Here is an 18,546-nt window from a genome sequence, read left to right as displayed (position 1 = left end):
CAGTGAGTGCTTTTATATCATATTTTTGTAAACTGTCAAATACACTTTACATCTTGTAAAGGTGTAAGTGTTGTTTATATCTTGTAAACTGTTAGTGATGGTTGTGTACATCTTGTAGATTGTGAATGAATGCTGTTTACATCTTGTAAATTGTCAAAGAGTGATGTTTACATCTTTTAAACTGGGAGTGTTCTTAACTGTTGATAAGTGTGAATACCGTATTTTTACTTTATGGTATCTAGGGTATCAAGAAGTTGTTTGCCTGATTTATGGTATTAAATATTTATGTTTACTTTTTTTGATGACGGAGTTCTGTTTGCTCTGTGCTATGAATGGATGTTATTTTGTTTGTTTACTTTCAATAAATGCCATTTTTCTTGTTAATGCTGTCGGTGAGTGCGCGCGCGCGCGTGTGTGTGTGTGTGTGTTGCTTTAAGATTGTTTGATATTAATGGGTGTTTGTTTACCCCGTGGGTGTGCAGGATTACCCGGTGCCCCTGGACCTGTGGGAGAGCCTGGCGAGGATGGCGACAAGGGCGAGGCCGGATCACCTGGCGAGAAGGGCTTCAAGGGCGGCAAGGGCCTTCAGGTATGGTACACTGTCCGTCTCGTCTTGTACATGAGACCTGGCAGTCTCCGCCACTATCACTAGTACCGTCACTTTAATTATTATTAGTAAGCATCCTTCAGTCTCAGAAGACATTGAATTATAATACTTATAATTAAATCAGTAATAATACTATTATTATTATTATTTAATATTATGTTGTCATTATTACTTATATTTACTATATATATATATGTATTTTAACACGTGGGTCAGCTGAGTGCAAAATGCAATATTTTTATTCCTGAATGTTAATTAATTAGGATCATATCAGTGTGTTTCAGGAGATTGCAATATCAAACACTGTATGAACGGGACACTGAAATCACCGTACTTGAACACAGCTTCCCACCCACTTTATTTTAATACAAAAAGAGCAAATGATTTTTATTTGGAAATATTTTATTCGCGTAAAATGTCGTCAAAGTTAGATTAGGGAATATACATACTCATTATGGTCTTGGATAGTTCTCAAATGAGCTCCATAATTCAGAAACTTTGAGTTGTGGCGAGGAATAAAAAATAATTACTGTCGTATATAACAAAAGGATCTTTCTTTCATTAGGGTCCCCCAGGTCCAGCAGGGCCACAGGGTCTCCGAGGCGCCCCAGGAGCCCCTGGTGCTCCAGGCGAGCGTGGCGCTCCAGGAAGAATGGGTCGAACTGGTAGGAAAGGCGAGGATGGGCCTCAGGGTCTGCCCGGACCTGCTGGCCCTGCAGGAGTACAAGGCATGCCAGGCGCATCAGGGCCAAAGGGTGAAAAGGGTGACATAGGCAAGCGCGGTCTCCCTGGAGCCCTGGGTCCCTCCGGAGAAGCCGGTCAACCAGGCAGCAAAGGTTCACCCGGTTTACCCGGACCCACCGGACCAGACGGACTTCAGGGCGAGAAAGGAGAACCCGGCCAACAAGGAACCCCTGGCCCACCGGGCAAGGATGGAGAGCATGTGAGTACTGAGCGCTGAGTGACCATCTGAGGACCTTCTTTGCGAACACTTCTTTGTGATGTGCACTAGTTCATAATATTGTCAGAATACTTTGACTATATTCTGTATACAGTTACCTCGAGGTTAAGTGCTTGTGAGAGGATGGATTCTGGAATTTCATAACTTTGATATTTTATATTCCAGGGCAAAATAGGCCCAAATGGACCAAAAGGAGAGGAAGGAAAGCCTGGACCACAGGGCTCACCCGGAATACGCGGCCCAATTGGACCAGCCGGACCAAAGGGAAATGCTGGACCACCTGGCTTCCCTGGACCACACGGGGAACCTGGCAAGCAAGGACCAAAGGGGGTTCCAGGAAAGGACGGAGAAGATGGAAAAGAAGGAGAGGCGGGCGCTCCTGGTGAACCAGGCTCACCTGGCCAAATGGGACTCCCAGGAGCCAGTGGAAAGCCTGTAAGTCATCACATAAGTCAATCAGTCACTCAGAATTTTACGAAGCAGTGCCTGGGATTCCTCAGTGTCTTGAGTTTCTGAGTTGGCCATCTTACGGAATGACTTTTACATATAAATATATTATTTATATCGATATACTTCATTACTAACGCTGCAATCTTTCGCAACATGTTTCAATAAAGAAGACTTGATATGGGGTGATAATAACGAGTTGTGTCCTCCAGGGTCCCGAAGGTCCAGCGGGCCAGCAAGGCCCATCGGGAATGCCAGGCGAGAAAGGCGATCGAGGCTTGACTGGACCAAATGGACCCATTGGACCAACAGGCTCGCAAGGATTACCTGGGCCTCAAGGTTTACCTGGTCTTCGCGGATCACCGGGACCTGCCGTAAGTGTACATTCCATATTTTATGTGTACGTTTCTGAACGTATTAATTTCCATTACATTATGTGATCAGAGCTAAAAGTTACAGAGGATCAAACATTGTTAGTATATGTGATACTAACAATTATTTTGGTACTGAAGCTGCTACACAAATGTAACCCGGAATAAATATTACTAAGAGGTCCCGTGCTACAGTGGTCAGTGAAGTTGGGTCCGAAATCCTAAAAGGTCCTGGATTTGATTTTCACGGCATGACGGAAACCCTTGTGCGTGTTCCCCTTCACCTATTGCACCTATTTACCTAGCTGCAAATAAGTACCTGGGAATTAAGAAATGTTGTGGGGGTTAGATCCATAGGAAGTTAAGAAGTTTACCTAGCGGAATCTCAATTAACCTAACTAGCTTTCTGTTACCGAAAACAGACAAATAACAATCAATTTAATGTCTCTCTGTGTTTCAGGGCGATGTTGGAGTGCCGGGCAAGGAAGGCAAGGTTGGCCAAATTGGTCTTCCTGGAAATTCTGGTCAGAAGGGTCAGAAGGGCCGAAGAGGACGAAGAGGACCGAAAGGACATCGAGGGGAAATGGGAATGTCAGGGGCAAAGGGAGAGATGGGTGAGAAGGGAGAGCCTGGCATGAAGGGCCCTCAGGGACCAATTGGCATCAAGGGCGAGCCCGTATGTATCCATTTCCCTTACACAATTTTTTTTAAGGCAGTAAAAACGGTTGTGATTGATTTTAATGTAATATTATTTCCTGCAACAATATTCTTGACAAGAAAGAGAGTCTATGTTTCCCGTAGGCAATGTTCAGTATTAGTCGTGTTGACTGTCTAGTGTGACTGTTCTAAAGAGTACTTTGAGGAATGCTTGATGCTGAAGTTACCTCAGGATATGGCCTTTCCAGCAGGCATCTCAGATTATGACTCTTCTAGCAAGTACCTCATGGTATGGTATTTCCATCGGGCACCTCAGGGTATGGGCTTATCTACCAAGTACCACAGGGTATGGGCTTATCTACCAAGTACCACAGGGTATGGGCTTATCTACCAAGTACCACAGGGTATGGGCTAATCTACCAAGTACCACAGGGTATGGGCTTATCTACCAAGTACCACAGGGTATGGGACTTATCTACCAAGTACCACAAGGTATGAGCTTATCTACCAAGTACCACAGGGTATGGGCTTATCTACCAAGTACCACAGGGTATGGGGCTTATCTACCAAGTACCACAAGGTATGAGCTTATCTACCAAGTACCACAGGGTATGGGCTAATCTACCAAGTACCACAGGGTGTGACTTATTGAACAGATGCTTCAGGGTATGACTTATTCTTTAAGTACCTCAGGATATGACTAATCTAGCAAACATCTCATGGTATGACAGATCTAGAGTACGTACCTCAAGGAATAACAGATGTAGCAGGTAATCCAAGGCATGACTGATCTACTAGGAATCGAGGCACAACTAAACTAGGAGGCGCCTGAAGGCATGTTTGACTAGCAGACATCTAGAGGAAGGCCTGATACAGCAGGAGGCATCTCGAGGCATGAGTGATCTAGAGGACACGGCGAGGCATGAGTGATTAAGCAGGCACTTTCAGGGATGATTGGTTCACGAATGATCTGAAATAAAACTAATCTAATAGACACTTTGTTGCATGATTCTTCAGCCGATTCCTCAAGGCATAGAGGTCATGCAGATAACGCAAGGTACAACCGGTCTAATAGTAATGACTTCCTTAGCAGGCACTTTGAGATATGACACAATGCAATGCGCAGTTAGGAAAGTTTATCAAACTAATCTTTCGAACTTGTTCTCATACATCCAGGGTCCACTTGGCCTTTTAGGAAACAAAGGCAACGATGGTCCTCACGGTCTGCCTGGACTTGTTGGTCCTCCTGGTCCAAAGGGTGTACCAGGTTCCTCAGGACCGAAGGGCGAGACTGGTCCTTCGGGACCACCAGGTCCCCCTGGCCCACCTGGGGAGCTGCCACTTCTACCCCCGGAGCTACTGTTCCAGCGTGACGCTCCTTACGATCCCGAGGACTCCGGCCGCTTTAAGAGGGAGGCCAAGTAAGTAACGGGAATTCCACTTCGGTGCATTTAGGTGCGGACAAGGCCACTGTGGCGTGGTGGCCACCTGGGGGCGCTGGGAAGGTTTAAGGGGAATCATCAGTTCTCTAACGAGTTATGTAAATGTTCTCGTTCTGTTCTCAGCGATCACTAACCATGATTTTAGGGATATTTCTGTAACAATTGGTCCTCTGCAATAACATCATACTCTAAGATTAGAGAAACTTAGTCGTCGAATTACGTGTACAGAGCTAGAAGTGAAAAGTGAAGTGCATCAGCAGATCTAGCGTTCTAAGTGACGGAGATGGTGTTTAGAGTTAAATTATTGTGATGCAACACAACTATCAGTCTCATTGCCAGAACCCCCCCCCCCATAGAGCTCAATATCTGATGCTGTAACCTCAATCGTACAATGTTATTAGACCCCAACAAGTTATTTGACTGTAACGATGTTGACTATATACTATGCCAGCAATTGTTTGTAGAGAATTCAATTTTTTATAAAGATTATTAGTCAGAATGTGATTTACAAAACTGGGTTCTTACTCTCTTAACACACATCCCCGAGGGCTGGGAGTGACCAGAGTGTGTTGCTGTGGGGTGTTGACGGTGATTGATTGATTGATGAAGATTAAGCCACCCAAAAGGTGGCACGGGCATGAATAGCCCGTAAGTGGTGGCCCTTACGGTGTGTGTGTGTCAGCCTTTATCAAGTACCAATGACAATCTCGTTAGGAGTACCTCACTGATTGATGAAAATTAAGCCACCCAAGAGGTGGCACGGGCATGAATAGCCCCGTAAGTGGTAGTTTTTTTTTGGGGGGGAAGGAGGTGAAGTGAATTAGGAGTAACTACTGACTCAAGGGTTTTACAGGCCGGACGACGACTGTAGAATAGGTGAAGTGTGTGACTCCTCATCTTCTCTGCCTGAAAACCCCTTCTCTCCGGGGCCCGGAAGAGGGCGAGCGGGTAGGCGCCGAAGACCAAACCCCAGTCAGGTGGATAGGTGAGTGCGGGGCAAGCAGCGTCGACCGCCGAGTCCCCTCAACACGACGAAGAGGATACAGTTTGTGTCTCCTGGCATCGCTTCATGGCCTGTTATTCTCCCTGAGTGTCGCACATTTCCCCCCCCCCCCCCTATCACTGCTCCAGTTGCCCGTGATCAGGGACGGGAAGCCTGCTTGATCTACGGCCATCCCAGCAGCCTAATCTGGATGGCCCAGTTATCCCATCCTATCTCCACGTCACGCAACAATTCAGCTTTAATTCAAGCTTAGTGGCAATTGTTGTGCTTATGTAACCCCTCCCCCCCCCTCCCCTTGCGCAAAAGACATTCCCCCCTCCACACTCTTTTTAAAGCCTCTTCTCTGCAGAATAAATGCTATGGCCACTCCAACTCCTGATACTATGGGCACCCCAGTTGCTGAACCTAATTCTATGGGCACCCCAGCTGCTGAATCTAATGCTATGGGCACCCCAGCTGCTGAATCTAATGTTATGGGCACCCCAATTGCTGACCCTGATGCTATGGGCACCCCCAGCTGCTGAACCTGATGCTATGGGCACCCCCAGCTGCTGAATCTAATGTTATGGGCACCCCAGCTGCTGACCCCTGATGCTATGGGCACCACCCAGCTCCCGCCACCAACCCTCGCACAAGTGGAATGATCCCAGCCTGTGCTACTAGACGGCTACGTGCATTTCCACTGCTCCTCAACACCCCCCAGAGTCATCCCACCCAAGGCCACTCCTAGCAGCCAGCTGCATTTTGTTGCACAAGATGGCCACACTGTAAACAAGTTGTGATGGATGGCACTTTGGCAGCCATTCAGACCTGCCTATGCTAAATGGCACCCATAAACAATCGCCACAAGTCTAAATAGTCTATCATAATAATCCATTCTAAGACAAATGGCACTAAATACCCCTATCTGTAAAATTAAGTAGCCACTTGATGTATGCAAGTTGTCTTAAATGTTCAAAATTTAAACAAATTAAATCATGGTCCAGCCTGAGTCGGAGGATACATAAACAATCATATATTCAGTGATATGACACATGCTAATATAGTCTGTGTCAAATGACACGTGATAAATGATCCTAGTAATGACACGTATTTTTGTTGATTTTTCAAAGCTACTCTTCCTATGCTGAGGTCAGCTTATAAAGGCCCAGTGATAAATGTAGTATACCCAGCCGCGCCTGAGATTAACTATCCCATATAAACAGCCCTTTTTTTGTGCCTATCGACGCACTGTTAAAGTTATATTAGACCTGCATACAACCAATAAATCACGAGAGGAAGTCAGACAGAAACTCGGACCCATTCAGTACCGATTCAGAATTTTTCAACCTGTCTAATTCAGCTGTTGTAAAGCCTCTGTATCCTGCAACTTTTTTTTGTTACCAAAATATTAAAGCACCTAACAGAAAGGTAGAGCTAATAACGATGGAATAAATTGAAAGAACGTTGAAAAATCCTGGAAGCGGAATGCTGGTCAAGCGAAGAACACAACACATGCTAAGCCAATTATCGCATAATGCAACAATTTAAGCTTTTAATACTAAAAATGATATCTTTGACCTTCAGAGGGCCAGCTACAGAGGATATCTCAGGCATGCACTGAAGTTTCCGGCTTGGTCAGGCGGAAATTCAAGCCCCAAAACATAACCAGTGATTCATTTCCAATCAAACTGTTTTGACTTAAGTTTACTTCAGATAATTAACATCATCAGTAACCATTACGGAACATAATAAGCTTTTGCCTTTTAATTGATGGATTACACCTGCAGTTTCCAAATTGTTGTGACTTTCTCAGGGCCGATCATGGTTATTTCTTTAAGCGTAGTCGAAGGAGCAGTTGTGTCTCACTCGTGACTCTTACAGACGCAACAAGCGAGGCAACAGAAGACGCGGTAAAACTGCCCGAAAGTCTGGTGATGGTGATGGTGGTAGAAAACCCAGGTTAGTAAGACACCAATCGCCTCCTCATGATACATTCTCCGACATACTTTGATCTACTTTCAAACTACCCCTTTTTTTTAAGTCACTAGGAAGTCAATCTTTCATTATCTATTTAAAATGAAACAATAAAATTATTGATAAGGACCCGAGTTAAGAATCATTTCGAAGACTCAGTGTTCGGTGTTGAGAGAGACGGCATTGCAGGTACGAATCCTCAGGTGCGGTCGGATCTTGCAATCACGAAACACTTACGAGATCCGTATCTCTACGACAATGGCAGCGAAGTCTCTATTTATTATTACCCCGTTTACGAGATCGTCGTTAAAAATTTAAGGTTATAGTGATTTCAAGCTCGTAAACTGTTTAATAAATATAGATTAAGTGGTATGAGCTAGAGAAGGAGGTAGTGAACAAGTGGTATGAGCCAGAGGAGGAGGCAGTGAGCAAGTGGTATGAGCTAGAGAAGGTAATGATAGTTACGTTACTCCTTCTAAATGTTCTGTCTCCATATTTAAACGATACCCTCATATATTTTGTATATCTGAATCATGTCCCCCCTAAATTTCCTTTGTTACAGTGCCGTTCGATTCAGTTCCCATAGTCTATCCCTACTGCTTAGTTTAATTCCATGTTACAGAAATAGAATGTAGAAGTCGAATCAAATGACATTGGAAGGAGAAATAAAGGTGACATGTTTCAGACATTCCAAATACTCTGAGTTATCTCTGAAAGAGAGAGAGAGCAAGAGAGAACAGGATATCTATGATTGACAGTAATATATAGAGAAGACGTCCCTTGGAAGCTAGAGATAAAGATGGGAACCAGAGAGCGTGATAAAACACCCCTTCAGTGTCTTGCCAGCTCCTTAGGTGAAAGGAATTAGAGATTACGAGAAACAAAGGAAATCGAGAGTCGTTGCCTGAAGTTAAATCCAAGAGTTATAAAGACGTGACCCAAAAGCTAAAGTTGGGCTATTAAGGAAAAAAACCCTTTAGGTAAGTACAGTTAGACCAAGTCCTTGACTACGATACTGGCCTTAATCTCATCTTTATCATACATCGATGGAGATGGGTTTAAGATAGCTGGTGTCCTCAACCTGCTGGAGCTTATACTAAGGGCCGCCTTACCTCCACTTCCACTCGCAAGTGGATAAGTGTGTGCAGACCGCAAGTCACAACAACGTGGGGGTGAGATTTAGACACCCAGCCCACCTAAGTCTGTGGCATGTATGCAGCTGAGGAAATGGATCAATAAACATTAATCATTTGAATATAATATAAGTTAATGATTGTAAACATGACCTCATAATCGTGTTAAATGCTGTCTAAGTTTCATTGGGTTATACTAGCGGGTTCACGGTTGCCAATCACCAATCACCATACATTATAGCTATTAGGTTATAATGATTATATTACTGACCATTAATTAGTTCCTGTTTCCTCCCCCCCCGCACTCCTCTAAATGATTAAAGTTTATTGGTTTAGTTTCTCAAGTATACTTATGTCACAGTCTTGGCCATTTCTGTATAACTGCTGCAACATCCAACAGCTTATCCAAGCGTGTGTGTGTGTGTGTATGCCTGAGTTTTGAGTCATGGTAACCAGTACAACAGTGCTTGGGGACAGGTGTTTGTGGTGAATATACCTGGCGCCTACTGTGCTTGGTGACAGGTGTTTGAGGTGAATATACCTGGCGCCTCTTCGCCACCATCAAGACTAATACCTGGCATCACTGCCGTGTGGTAGTGGTGATCCCTTCACTTGTGTGATGACCAAGACAGCATGTGGGGAGTTTTGGGGACAAAAATTTAATCTGTGCTCTAAAAACAAACATTCGCACATAACGGTGTATAGATTTTTTTTTTTGGTTTGGAGGGGGGAAAGAGTGGGGGAGAAAGGAGGGGAGTGGGAGCGGATAGGTGCTGGGGGGATGCTGCTTTTCATCTCCATCATCATGGGATGCTGGTTTCATCTCATTCATCAGGGGATGCTATTTTTTTTTATCTAAATGAACTGGGGATGCTGGTTGTCATCTCATTCATCTAGGGATGCTGCTTTTCATCCCATTCATTTGGGTATGCTACTTTTCATCTCATTCATCAGGGGGATGCTGTTTTTGTTAGTTTATTCATCTCAGTGATTTCATTACTTCTCACTGGCATCATTTTATTTAATTTTATCTCTAAATGGAGTAACGAGAATTATTCTATTCAGATTCAGCAATATAATCTGCAAAATAAGGGAGGAAATCGACCTTTTTTTTAAGGAAAATTTACGGATTAAGAATTATCTAGCTCTTTGAGAGAAATATTTATTTAGAACTTAGTTCTACTCTCATATGATGCCATATACGAGAATTTGTTAATAACAAATTATTTCCTTATTTAGGAAATTATTTCCTTTCCTTATTTAGATATTCAATTTAGAGTTCCAAAATGCCAGATTGAAAATTCATCATCATCCATTTCCAGAATCACAGCTCTACACTAATCTTTTCCAGATTCACAAGTCTCAATTAAGCTTTTCCAGAATCACAACTCTGTGCTATAAATTCCCAGAATCATGGAAATATAACCTCATGTTTCATACATGAAATCAGCCACACACACAAATTATAAGAATGAAAATGAAGGTGAAATCAAAGGGAAAAATTTTGAAGGAGTTTGGTATGGTTGGGTGGATTAGGAAGGGGGGGTAGGGAGGAAGGGAAAGGGAAAAGATGGAAGGGAAAAAAGGAAAGTGGGAGGGGAGGGGGGGAGGGAAAAGGTGCCCATCACAGCCTGATCTTCACCAGAGGTCCTCCTACATATAATGTTTCCTGTCGTTTCTTCCTAACCACTATCGTCTCAGCCAAAGCACAACAATACTACTTTCCTTTTGACGTTTTCGTGTAGTGGCAATGTTTTAAAGGTTGTCAAAATAGTTCGATACCTTTATGGTAAGTGTTTCTTGTTTTTTGGCTTTGATATGACCTCTGACAGCCACATGCTGCCCTTATGATGCTCTCTCAATCAATCATCTGTCTCCCTGTGCCACTTCCCTATCACTCTCTGTCTCTCTGTGTCCATGTCTCTCTCTGTCACCCCCCTTATCACTACCATCTTATCACCTAAATCATTCTTTAGACATTTAACAGCTCTGTGTAACAACCAGCAGTGGCAACAACATCGGCGACGTCAGTGTGGATGGCAGCGATGACATCGACGGCAGCGATGGCGGCGGCGTCAGCAGCGCCAGTGGCGCCAGCGGTGGCAGCGGCAGCGGCGGCAGCAGCGGCGACGGCTTCGGCAACAAGAAGCGGCAGAAAGGAGAAGCGCCCGACGACTTCGACGTGAAGTTGATGGACATGTACACCAACATCTACACCATGCGGCAGGACCTGGAGCGGATGAAGAAGCCCATCGGCACTAAGGACAACCCGGCCAGGACCTGCAAGGACCTCTACTACGGACACCCCAAGTTTAAAGGTGGGTCAGTACGCGAAAACCTGAGCAGGAGGTGGGAAGAGGAGAAGGCATAGAAGATGGAGGACGAGGAGTAGGTACAGAAGGTATAGCAGGCCTGGGGCCACACCGTATAGCAGGCTTGGGGCCACACAGTATAGCACACCTGGGCCACACAGTATAGCACACCTGGGCCACACAGTATAGCACACCTGGGCCACACAGTATAGCAGGCTTGGACCACACAGTATAGCAGGCTTGGGCCACACAGTATAGCAGGCTTGGGCCTAACAGTATAGCAGGCCTGGGCCACACAGTATAGCAGGCTTGGGCCACACAGTATAACAGGCTTGGGCCTAACAGTATAGCAGGCCTGGGCCACACAGTATAGCAGGCTTGGGCCACAAAGTATAGCAGGCTTGGATCTAACAGTATAGCAGGCCTGGGCCACACAGTATAGCACACCTGGGCCACACAGTATAGCACACCTGGGCCACACAGTATAGCACACCTGGGCCACACAGTATACAGAACAGATAGTGTGGTAGTGAACTAGGGAGGGAACTATCAAAGGGAAAGCGCCAAGCCATTACGACCACATAGCACTGGGGTGAGGTAGTGAAGATTACAACAGATTACAACATTATCCTTACAACAGGATGAACAACCCAGCGGGTTTTCTTCCTTTTTGGGGAGTGTTGTACATGCTGCTATGGCGGTGTGTCCACTCACAGGATGAGTGGCGCTGCCCAATACTGTCACTATGGCGGTGTGTCCACTCACAGGATGAGTGGCGCTGCCCAATACTGTCACTATGGCGGTGTGTCCACTCACAGGATGAGTGGCGCTGCCCAATACTGTCACTATGGCGGTGTGTCCACTCACAGGACGAGTGGCGCTGCCCAATACTGTAATGGTTTCATTTCATCTAATGTCTCTGTTCACCCCTAGCAGTAAATAGGGGCCCTAGGAGTTGGGCAACTGTTATGGCGTTAAGGATAAGAAACTCCCTGGAGCAGGATTATGGATTGAACCAATATCATGGGTAATCCCTGATGAGTACCTTTAACCCATGGACGCAGGTTCGATCCTGCCGCCCTGCTCCAATGGTGTACTGTATGTATACAGTCTACATCATAGTACTGTGATTTCCATGTGTAATCTTAAGGGTTGTTGTATATTACTGGTTGTAAAGAGCTTATTAATCCCTCTTTCTCTCTCTCTCTCTCTCTCTCTCTCTCTCTCTCTCTCTCTCTCTCTCTCTCTCTCTCTCTCTCTCTCTCTCTCTCTCTCTCTCTCTCTCTCTTTCTCTCTCCCCTATCTTGTTCCCTCTTCCCTCTTCTCTTAAGAATATTTATGTGATAAAGGATGGAAATGAAAGCTCATCAGAATGTTTTGATGATGTTCCATCACTTGTCATGGATTATCCTCTAGTTATGATGAGATATGTAACTTAAGAATGTGTTTATTTTATGGCACGTGATCTTAAGAACCTAGTTCACTGCTCCTATCTTTCTATTACTTTAGTCCCTTCATGATGGCTGAATTCTTGTCACCTGTCACTCTTCTTGTACGCTTTCAACCATTCCTGCACTCATTCCACCCTTCCTGTACCCCTTGTCACCCTTGCTGTGCTCCCTGCTACACTTCCTGTGCTCCTTGTCACCCTTCCTGTGCTCCCTGCTACCCTTAATGTGCTCCCTACCACCCTTCCTGCACCCTTTCCCTTACTCATTTCACCCTTCTTGTACTGCTGTCACCCTTCCTGTACTCGTGCCACCCCTCTCTGCACATCAGGAACTAAGCCTGATCTATCCCTATTTTTTATTCTGCTCCCCATACAGTTGTCACTATTAGTGTGTGTCATCCTGCAAAGCTCACACGATCCCTTCATCTCTCACTCTTTCCTCACCAGACTCTCACTCTCCTTCCTCCTCCTCACTGTCTCCTCAATAGACACTCCCTCTCATTGTCTTCTCAATAGACACTCGCTCTCACAGTCTCTCTACACCCCCTCAGATGGCTGGTACTGGATTGATCCGAATCTTGGCATGCCCGACGATGCTGTGTACGTCTTCTGTAACATGACTGTATCTGGAGAGACGTGCGTCTTCCCTGATGTTCATTCCTCCAAGATCATCAACATTCCCTGGAGGGTTGCCCGAGAGGACGCCTGGTTCTCAGACCTCAGAGGAGGATTTAAGGTAAGGGAGATGCTGTAGTCCTTTGATTTTTTTCTGGATGTGGGAGTGGATAAGGTGTTGTTATATTTATAATGGGGGTGGGGGCTAGGATATGTCGGTGGGGCCCAGGCCCACCGATATACCCTAGCTCCCACTAGACTAGCAGATGACTCCACAGGTGACTCTGTGTCATCTGTGGTTTCTGATTGTAATTGTCTGCCTTACTAGCTGTTCTTGCTGTGACCTTTGCTGCTCTGTCTTCCTTTATATATATATATATATATATATATATATATATATATATATATATATATATATATATATATATATATATATATATATATATATTCTGTTTTTTTATGGCATGCCTTTATGTAAGCATTCTATATTCCACAGTTTAACTTGGCGTCTCATTAAGATTCTCGGTGTTAACTCATTTATAAATACCAGCATTAGTGGCCTAATTATTCGGTGTTCCTCTGCTGTTGCATATTTTCTCAGTCAGTGAACGTTTATCTTGGCTCTCTTGGCTTTACATAGGCATAGTAACCTGCCGATGCGTTGGTTAGTTCCCCCCCCTCCCTCTCTATAGGCAAAAATTCAGCTTTGATTTCCTTGTGTGTGTGTGTGTGTGTGTGTGTGTGTGTGTGTGTGTGTGTGTGTGTGTGTGTGTGTGTGTGTGTGTGTGTGTGTGTGTGTGTGTGTGTGTGCGCGTGTGTATGTGTGTGTGTGTGTGTGTGTGTATGTGTGTTCTAGCCAGGACATATTAAGTGTTAGGGCTTCGTCAGCTCATCTTCCATGGATCTATCCGCAATCCATTGCCTATTCCTCTAGATCAAATAATGATACTTTACACTAAAGTTTAGAGCCTTTGATTGGATCTAATCCACAAAATAAATCACAATAGTGAACGAAAACAAAACACAATAAACATAACATTGGCTGATACATGCACTTAATGTAATCCAACTTTTCAATGGGATTACCATACAGTTTACAGTACAATACAGTACAGTAGAGGTTTGGTAAATAGCACTTGCATAAGGAGCATCCTCCCTGCTGCATTATCCTCATGTATCCTGTGTCTCGCAGATCACATACGAGTCGACGGGTGTCGTCCAGATGACGTTCTTGAGGCTGCTCTCATCTTATGCCTATCAGAACTTCACCTACACCTGCGTCCAGTCCAAGGCCTGGTTTGACGAAGACAATCTCAACCACAACAAGGCCATCAAACTCATGGGAGAGGACGAGCAGATATTTTCCATCGACACGATCAAACCCAACGTTCTTACTGACGGATGCGCTGTGAGTAGCTTCTGATCCTTCTTCTGTTGTATTGATCGAGTCTTTCTTTTTTTTAGACTTTCCTTATACCTGATGTTTTCCCGTGGTTTAAAAGCAATTCAATTCTATTCCGCAGACGAAAAGTGGCGTACCAGGGAAAACGCGAACAGTATTTGAGGTCCGGTCCAAGAAACTGGCCCATCTTCCCCTCGTCGACTTCCAGCCCACAGACTACGGACTTCCCAACCAGGCATTTGGCTTTGAGGCGGGCCCCGTCTGCTTCAAATAGCTCAACTGAACCAATTCCAGCAGCAATTGTGTCTTTTTCATGCTGGGCCGATTCCCCAAGGTGGACCCTTGCACCTGTTGGCTTACAACTTCCCAGCCGAGGCTTCATCCAGGCGTCTTGGATGTGTTGGTGTGACCCGAGCAGTGGATGTGGCGCACCGGGGAGACCGGAGGCGTGTGGAATAGGCATGACAACTGCTGCTGATGGATGTTACAAACCCCGGCGACGACGTCTAAGGCTCTGCACTGGACCCCGAAGGATTGACAGTACGATGACCCCTGCGAGGCCTGATCACTCTATGGACCCCGAGTCCTCGGACTCACCGGATGACGATATGGCGTTGATGACCGACCGCTCAAGGACCCTCCGTAGTGAACTCTCGTGTTTTGTTGATGTAGCTAGCAGCATCTGTGAAAAAACTTATCCCGACTCGCGTGTTCTGGGGCTGGGAAGGACCTACAGGCATAGCCCGCGAGGCAGTGCAAAGACATGGAGGTGTGAAAATGGTGTATCTAGTAATTGTACAAAGTGTATACAGTTGGGATTTTTGTGCTTAATTATCATAAGCCACGGTATCGTTGTACCAATCACTGCCAGTATCTCTTGTCTTCATCTTCACCCGCTGTTCTACTCTCTTTTCTATAGGGGCGATTTAAAATATTGCTTATATGTTAAGTATAGTTTTTTTTACAATTTGTATAAAGTCATCACTAAATGTTGGATGTGTCCAATTATGTTTTTATTATTAGACAAGAATGGATCTATTCTTGAATAATACATCAATGTGTTTGCTTATCCTCTGGACTATATGGAAGGTTCTGAGCAATATATTTAGATTAGTATATATATATATATATATATATATATATATATATATATATATATATATATATATATATATATATATATATATATATATATATATATATATATGTAAAGAGGGGGTACCACCTCTGGTGCAATTGCAGGGACCCATAGCCTCGAAGAAGGGAATACAGAGCATTCAGAGATAATATTGCCATCTAACTCTGAATACGTATGAGTGTTCACTTTTGTAACCATATTTATTCACATAAATATACTGCAATGCAAACTAAAAAAAAAAAAATCTGGACGGACAGGTTTACGATTCCCTCCGCAGGTTCAAATATTCAGATTTTTGAGTATTTTGCATTATATATATATATATATATATATATATATATATATATATATATATATATATATATATATATATATATATATATATATATATATATATATATTGAGGTCCAGATTTTTGAGGTCACAGTGCATAAAAAAGAATATATAGATACAGTATCCCTAAACCACAATACAACACCCCCCCCCCCCCCCTGCCCCTGCGAGAAAAACCACACATTTCGACGGAACATGTTTCGAAATAAACAACCTTGAATATAAACAAATCCACAAGGGCCGTGATGAGGGTTCGAACCTACGTCCGGGTGTGTGAGGACCTTGTATATAATCTGCATCTCACAGAGGTTGTCCCTCAGATCACTCACAGCAGAGCTCTGTTACAATGCCTCTAAAAGTCCCCCCAAATAATTTCAAAACTACAATGACTCTGATCCCAACCAGTCAGGTTGGAGCATAGAGGAGCATTCAGGTTGGGAGCTGACTGATTGGGACTTACTGATAAACTTGCCAGTAATCAGATCTGTTATTGACATTCAGATTTGAGGAAACAAGTCATTGAATAAAAACATGTAGAACAACATGATGATAAAGAGGAAGAAAATGAAGTATATAAAAAAAATTGTTCATTATAATCAAAAAAGAAAAAAATAAGTATTACATACAAAGAATAAGTCACAATAACAAGACTGAAACAATTAATCGACCCACATGTATGAAATAAAATAAAAGCGACGACGTTTCTGTCCATGTTGGACCCTAATCAAGTCGTAACGACTTTAGTTACAACGACTTAATAAGATCAAAGCGACTTCAAACAGCAATCAGAACCATGGGACTATGTATAATTATGTATAACTATGTATACTTTAAAATAATGTACATGCAATGCGCTCATGAAGATTGCCTTGCCATCGGTCAAGAGTGTAATAGTGGTGCTTGCCATCTTCAAGAGTGGGCCTTGCCATCTTCAAGAGTGGTGCTTGCCATCGTCAAGAGTGGTGCTTGAAACAAACCAATGCCCCGACGTCTTTTACGTTACCTACCAACGTGTTCCATAAATCAACCACTCTGTGTTTCGAGACAAATAATTAACGAGGTATTTTCTGAATCTAAAATTATCCAGCTTATGGATACCGATGTTCCATGTTGTATGTTAGTGGAGCATTCCGTCCTGTCCTCTACCTTATACTAAAGTGGAGCATTTCGTCCTGCCCTCATTCTTATACTATACTGGAGCATTCCGTCCTGCCCTCATTCTTATACTATACTGGAGCATTCCGTCCTGTCCTCTACCTTATACTATAGTGGAACATTCCGTCCTGCCCTCTACCTTATACCTATAGTGGAACATTCCGTCCTGACCTCTTCCTTATACTATAGTGGAACATTCCGTCCTGCCCTCTTCCTTATACTTATAGTGTAGCATTTTGTCCTTCCCTGTCCATTCCTTATATCCTCACACCAATCCAAAGTGACGATCAGTCATCGCTAACACTCGCGTCGCTTGGGCTTGATTTCCAATCGATAACCGCAGACTTTCAACCTTCAGACTGCCGGACCTTAAGTCCCTTCTCGTCCCCAGAGAGGGCCAAATGGTACCTGTAATTGGCCTGTCTCACGAGATTACGACGGTCTCAGGAAGATTTGGGCCGTGACTGATGATGTGTGTAAAGTATTTTCCGACTTACACTTGTAGATTTGAGTCTGCGGGGGTCGGGCGGCAGCTCGTGGGCTCTTCCTTCCCATGCACCAAGATATGGGAAGACAGGATAGAGGTGTCTTCATGGGCGAGCAAACCGGGAGGAAGACTTGTAAGATGTAGTTACAGAAGTTAGTTAAGATTTTCATTTATTGTCCACCCTATACCCATTCTGTGAGTGGTGGTAGACCCAGTACTCATCCTGTGAGTGGTGGTAGACCCAGTACTCATCCTGTGAGTGGTGGTAGACCCAGTACTCATCCTGTGAGTGGTGGTAGACCCAGTACTCATCCTGTGAGTGGTGGTAGACCCAGTACTCATCCTGTGAGTGCTGGTAGATCCGGTCCATACTCGTCCTCTCAGTGGTGGTAAATCCCATCATACTCATCCTGTGAGTATGGAGTCTCACAGGTCGATATAAGGTCGACCTCGACCTTATATCAAGGTCACCTACAAGGTCAAACTACTGTCCCTCCCCCAGAAGGTCAACCCCCCTACAACGGTTGCCTAACTCCAGGAGTACCTATTTTCCGCTAGATGAACAGCTGCATTAGCTGAAAAGAAACGTGCCTAACCATTTCTGCCCTGCCCGGGAATCGAGCCCGGGATCGTCTATTGTGAGTCGGGAACGAAGCCAACTGCACTATGATACTCAGATAGTACTGGCAGCTGAACTGATTGGTCCCGGTGCTGAGAGTCGCGTGCTAGGACCTGGAGCTGAGAAATGTGATGGAGCTGAGGTAAGGACTTCACAAAGAAGAAAACCTAAATACGTCACCATCGTAATTGAAAAGGATAAACGGACACGAGAACGGCCTAGGAGCTGGGATATGGGCGGGGCCCGGGAGTTGGGATATGGGCGTGGCCTAGGAGTTGGGATATGGGCGTGGCCTAGGAGCTGGGATATGGGCGTGGCCTAGGAGCTAGGATATGCGTGTGGACTGGGAGAGTATAACTATCTACAAGGCGAAGTGGAAAGAAAACAGAAGTAGGAAACGAAAACAAAGTATATAGAAGCATTTGTATCCTCTCTCAAGGTGAGCGTCAGGCAGGGAA

At 44.4% G+C, this 18,546-nt stretch overlaps 1 protein-coding gene across 6 annotated transcripts in view; it reads left to right on the top strand.

Annotated features, from left to right (window-relative positions):
- LOC123754025 (collagen alpha-1(XI) chain) overlaps window positions 1-15,409 on the top strand; it is a 70,869-nt gene extending 55,460 nt beyond the window's left edge. The window contains exons 18-29 of one of the 6 annotated variants that reach the window (XM_069306937.1): window positions 483-589; window positions 1,173-1,550; window positions 1,734-2,003; window positions 2,228-2,389; window positions 2,847-3,062; window positions 4,220-4,464; window positions 5,339-5,470; window positions 7,352-7,429; window positions 10,585-10,895; window positions 12,891-13,075; window positions 14,147-14,362; window positions 14,478-15,409. In XM_069306937.1, coding sequence (XP_069163038.1) covers window positions 483-589; window positions 1,173-1,550; window positions 1,734-2,003; window positions 2,228-2,389; window positions 2,847-3,062; window positions 4,220-4,464; window positions 5,339-5,470; window positions 7,352-7,429; window positions 10,585-10,895; window positions 12,891-13,075; window positions 14,147-14,362; window positions 14,478-14,630 — 2,453 coding nt within the window. In that variant the 3' untranslated portion in view covers window positions 14,631-15,409. Of the gene's footprint in view, window positions 1-482; window positions 590-1,172; window positions 1,551-1,733; window positions 2,004-2,227; window positions 2,390-2,846; window positions 3,063-4,219; window positions 4,465-5,338; window positions 5,471-7,351; window positions 7,430-10,581; window positions 10,896-12,890; window positions 13,076-14,146; window positions 14,363-14,477 lie in introns of all 6 variants that reach the window. The other 5 variants (XM_069306931.1, XM_069306941.1, XM_069306939.1 and 2 more) reach the window with 5 other exon arrangements.
- The last annotated feature ends 3,137 nt before the right edge of the window (window positions 15,410-18,546 follow it).

Source organism: Procambarus clarkii, chromosome 6 (assembly GCF_040958095.1).
Source record: "Procambarus clarkii isolate CNS0578487 chromosome 6, FALCON_Pclarkii_2.0, whole genome shotgun sequence".
Taxonomy (NCBI): Eukaryota; Metazoa; Arthropoda; class Malacostraca; order Decapoda; family Cambaridae; genus Procambarus; species Procambarus clarkii.
Note: the sequence above shows the minus strand (reverse complement) of the source record. Positions and strands in the feature narration are given on the sequence as shown.